Raw genomic sequence first — 5360 nt, 5'->3', positions numbered from 1 at the left:
GGACCTTGATGGTTTTGGGGGCAGAAGATCTTAATTTGAATCTCTTCTCCTCTACTTTTTGAATGAATGAATTAATGGATCGATGACTGAACAATGAAGAGGCTTTAGCTAAGCGCTTAAGATGTGTCAAGCATTAGCTTAAGTACTTGGGTAAAAGATAAAAAAAAAAGCTACACAGTCTTTGCCCTCGAGGGATTTCCATTCTTCTAGAGCAAAATAATACATATAGAAGAGTGGTGGCCAGGGAAGGATGTATTATTTTGGTTTAAAAAGTCACATGAATGATGAGTACCACCATAGGCAGTCAAATTGATTGACATTTTTTTCCACTAGCAAGGGTAGTATTGATTTGATTACACTTGCAGACCCAGAAAGCAACACAGGGGGAGGGATAGAGAAAGAATATATCCTGGTTAGATAAGAAGATGGCATGATAAGAATGAGAAAAAAGAGAACTGGGGCTGATTAAACAGCACACCATGTGAAATACCAATCAGGACAGAGCCCCCAAAAACGAGAGTTTCAGGATAGGAGCTGAGGTTGTGTCCTGCAATATAGCTTCTATAGGTATAATGGTCCAGAGGGTACAACAAAAGGCAGAGCAGATGGCAAGAATATTGCTTAGGAAGGAATCTCTGGCCTTGGACAACTTATATCCTTTCTCTAGGTCTCACTGTCTTTATTTGTAAAGCAAAGGGGTTCTTGGTTCCAAAGAATAGAAGTTGAAATATATATTATCTGTAGGCAGAAAAGTAGGGGACTAAATGTACAAAGTATTGTATACGTTGTTTAATGTCAGCTCTGGGTTCTCTGTACCAATTCTAACTCTCATTGACAGATTGAGTCCCCAGAGTTTGGCTCCATATACCTCCACTTCATGTTCTAGAGGTTACCCTGAAGACGTGGGAATGATTTCAAGAGCCCCCATCTGGTGTATCTCCCTTTTTTCAATTGTTGATATCTCTCCAATATTATGTAACCAACGACATAATATCAATTAGCATTTTTCAAAAGAACATTGACTAAGATAGCAGAACAAGAACTTTCCACACTCTCCTTTATCACCAGAACCCCAAAGGACCAGGGATTAAAGCTGCTACAAAGTATTTATGCCATCAAGTTCATTTCTGGGTGAGTTCTAGCAAATGGAAGATTCACTCCCTTCCTTGAAGCAATAATGTCTCAGCTCCTGGACAGATTCACTTCTGGGAGGGCTCTCATCGGACTGGGTGACTGCTGCTATGAGTTCCAGTTGATGAGGGGACCTTTAAAGAATCTTCTGACTTTGCAAAGTTCTTAAAGATGAAGATAAAGCCTGCTCCACTCTGTCTAGTACACTCATTCACCTAAGATCAGGCAAAATGGCATAGACAAAAGAAGCATTGGCAACATGTATTCACATATATGTGGCAGTTGGTTGTGGAGATATAACAATGGGTAATATGTAGCAGACTGCAGCTGCTTCCAAAACTGATAATTTTCTCTTCCATCCTTCTTCCCTAAGTTCTTAGCAGTTCTTGCCTCCCACCAGGGAAGAGTCATCAGTTCAAGACTTTTATATGCACACTCAGTCCTTAAAATTTTAATTTTTTTCATCATTTTCTTATTTTCAGACAATCAACAAAACAATAAACCAATGCCTGATTAGTAATTGTTTTTTGTTTTGTTTTGTTTTGTTTTAATTTCTGAGGTGTAAACATTCACACTGACAATTTAATAATCATCTTTCTGGGCCTGGTTTGAGCTTGTTCCAACACATCCTGTCCCCAATAAGAACGTAGTAAGTGCATTGAAACTGAGAGTATTACATCAGAGAAATCTAGTCCTATTTCTTCTGAACTATCTCCAGAAGAAACAATCCAAACCTAGAGTGTCCCAAATTACTCCATCCCTTTAGAATCTACTCACTACTTTATTTCTCTGCTTCATCTCCCATCTCTGTGCCTTTGCATTGAGTGTTTCATGTGTATAGATCATGTTAGTGTCCTACTCTTCCTTTAAGACACAGTTTGCTACCATCTGCTGCCAGAAGTCTCTTGTGGTCAATAACTGACAATGATGTCCTTCCCAAAGTACCTTGTATTTAACTACTTTGTGCATATTTGTATTTATTCACTTTGTATTTTGTTGAATACCACACTATAAGATAAACTCCTTGAGAATAGAAATTGTTTCATCCTTTTTATTTACAAATACAAATTATAATGAAAATTATCCCTAGCCCATAGTAGGTATCTAATAAATATTTGTTTATTGACCAATAGTTTATATGCACAGGTTAGCAGTTAAGTATAGATGTCAAACTGTTAGTCAATTTCAGGTTCAAGTTTCTCAGGTGGTCTTAATTTTGAATAGAAGCACAACCCGGTCCCGGATCTGTTTGGTCCTGACCCCATAGATGATGGGGTTAAGCATGGGGGGCACCAGCAGGTACATGTTGGCCAAGAGAATATGAGTGTGGTGGGGGATCTGCTGACTGAATCGATGGGTAAGGAAAGAGAAAAGAGCAGGGATATAGAAGGTAAGGATAACACAGACATGGGAGCCACAGGTGCTGAGGGTTTTTGAGCGTGCATCTTTGGAGGGTAGGCTGAAGACTGTTCGGAGAATCTGGATGTAGGATAGAGAGATGCATGTTACATCTGTGCCAACAATCAGGACGATGACAGCCAAGCCATAGAGGCTGTTGATGGAGATATCAGCACAAGCTAATTTCCCTACAGCCATGTACTCACAGTAAGTGTGTGGGATAACATTGGTCCGACAGTACGGCCACTTCCTCACCAGGAAGGGATGGGGAGTTAAGAGTATTAAGCCCCTTAGAAGTGCCACCATGCCCACCCGGGCCACCACAGGGTTGGTGAGAATAGATGCATGTCTTAGTGGGTTACATATGGCCACATATCTATCTAATGCCATGGCCACCAGGAGCCCTGACTCTACTCCAGAGAAAGCATGAATGAAGAACATCTGAGTGAGGCAGGCATGGAAGTTGATCTCACGGTCACTGAACCAGAATAGTCCAAGCATCTTAGGTAGAGTTGATGTTGAAAGAATAAGGTCAGTGATGGCCAGCATGGAGAGGAAGTAGAACATGGGTTCATGGAGAGAGGAATCTGTCTTGATAATGAAGAGGATGCTCACATTTCCCAAAAGGGCAATAGCATAAATGGAGCAGAAGGGAATGGAGATCCAAATATGTAAGGCCTCTAGTCCAGGGATACCAAGAAGGATGAATGTACTGGGATTGATGAACCCAGTAGAGTTAAAGTCAAACATTGTAGGCTCACTGGCTATGTATGGATTCTGCTTATTTCTGTGTTTCATACTTCATCTGTGCAGATCAGTGTGAAGCTTGGTGTGACCACCACTTGCAACATCTGTAAGAGAGAATTCCTCATATTAAACTAACCACTGAGATGTTCATCCTCTCTTAATTGTCCTGTCCTTTGATTTCATGTCTGAAGAAAAGAAATTACTGAATTGCAGCCTATGTTTCCCAACAAATATCTTCCACTCTAAGCATGTTAATGTTCAGATGGGTAAGGCAACCATACATTCTTCTCACAATGTTGACAGTTGTTCAGTAACAATCGATTCAAACCATCTGAGATCATATATCCCCATCTTGTTTAAGAAATGAAAACACAACAAATATTTATCAGGTGCCTGCTGTGCACAAAGTCCTTCGCTAGGTCCTAGAAGATATAAATTCTATGTTATTTCTACCTTCTTACATTCCCTTACTAATTGAGGTGCAAATAGACAACTATAATATTGCATTACATGATAAATATAATAGTTGCAAAATACAGTCAATGATATTGACATTTGAGTTGCATTCAGTTTGGCTGAAATTGAAAATGAATATGTCAGAAAAAATATTTACTCAAATTGGTAAGGCAGGATGATGTTGTGCTGTGGAGAATCTGAAATACGAAGTAGTGGAGTGTGAAATTTACTTAACTGGCAAAAAGGAACAACTGGATTTTATATAAGAAGATGAGAATGAACAAAGATCTTGACTACATGTACATTTCCTGTACTGATAAAGGTAAAGGGTGAAGTACTAACAAACAAGTCTGTGTGCACTAATGTGTCTTTATAACCCTCCAAATCCACAGCTCCCTGATGAATTCAAGAATTCAATTGTACAAGCCTATTGAATATCTTCTATGTGTTAAATGTTGTACGAGATGCAGAGCATATAATTATAGATGAACTAAAGTGCCTACATTGAAGGAGCTAAAAGAATCTGATGGGGGGCAAAAGATATCTATAACCATATGTGTTGTGAAGCAGAAGATGATGTAGCCAATGGAATCAGTGAGGTAAGGTATCAAAAAGAGTTTGAAAATTGGGAGATCACTTCCATTTTGGACAGAGGATAGAGAAAAAATGGAATGAATGGAAAAAAAATTTTCACTAAAGCTTTAACACCTAAGTTTGGTCACCCTAGACATAGACAATGACTTCAATGGATAAATGATGGAGTCCATTCTTAGTATAGTGGATATCATTAGCAAAAGCACAGAAATAAAACACAAGAGAGCAAATAATCCTGTAAAAACATAGACAATGAAAACCAGAGTTACATATGATAAATCTGAAAAGGTAGGTTAAGGTAAGCTTATGGAGGGCCTAGACTGTTAAAAGGAAATTTTATACATTTATACTATTATTTTCAGTCAGTGGGGAGCCACAGCAGATTTTTGATTAAGGCAGTAAAGTAATCATTATGAAGATGAATTGGGTAGCAGTGAGAAGGATAAAGGTAACATGTATTGAACATGAGAAGAGATAATGACTTGAAATAAGTTGGTTGCAGTGGTAATGGAAAATAGGAGGGAAGTATACACAAGATCGGTTACAGAGATGAAAATTGATAAGATGTAGCTTGGATATGGAGATTGAAGGACAAAAGAATAAAGGATGACTCCCAGGTTATAAGCCTGGTTTATTGGGAAATGGTGCTGCCACCAACAGGGTAGAATAGGGATTGCATCTGTGATTTCATCAATATAGGGAACTTCTGAATGAGGAAGTTTCTTTTACCGATGCAGATCTCCAATTTCTCCATAATTTATAGTCTTCAACATACGCCTAGCCTAGAGGACTGAGAGATTAATTGATTTCTCCAGGATCACGTTAACAGTGTACCTCATTGGCGACATGAACAGATTAGGAGAAATAATGGGGAGATTTTTGGTGTAAAAGGTAAACTCAGTTTGTCCAGTTTGAGGATCAGTGAGACGTTAGTTGGTGATAGATGGAAAGAATTGAAAGTTAATTACTGAAGTTCTAAGGGGAGGTTGAGATGGGAGATACAAATGTGGAAGTCATTCAAATAGAGATTATGA

At 38.7% G+C, this 5360-nt stretch overlaps 1 protein-coding gene across 1 annotated transcript; it reads right to left on the bottom strand.

Annotated features, from left to right (window-relative positions):
* Nucleotides 1–2331: 2331 nt before the first annotated feature.
* On the bottom strand, nt 2332–3279 carry LOC114032045 (olfactory receptor 52E4-like). The gene has a single exon (XM_027847251.1). It carries the CDS (start codon nt 3277–3279, stop codon nt 2332–2334), a length of 948 nt encoding a protein of 315 aa, XP_027703052.1.
* Between the last annotated feature and the right edge of the window lie 2081 nt (nt 3280–5360).

The sequence above is a fragment of the Vombatus ursinus genome, unplaced genomic scaffold (genome assembly GCF_900497805.2).
Source record: "Vombatus ursinus unplaced genomic scaffold, bare-nosed wombat genome assembly UNPS02015397.1, whole genome shotgun sequence".
Classification (NCBI taxonomy): domain Eukaryota; kingdom Metazoa; phylum Chordata; class Mammalia; order Diprotodontia; family Vombatidae; genus Vombatus; species Vombatus ursinus.
This window is presented reverse-complemented; position numbering and strand designations above follow the sequence as displayed.

What these genes read in the sequence shown, in the direction of transcription:
- LOC114032045 (XM_027847251.1), bottom strand. Translation starts at nt 3,279, where the DNA reads ATGTTTGACTTTAACTCTACTGGGTTCATCAATCCCAGTACATTCATC.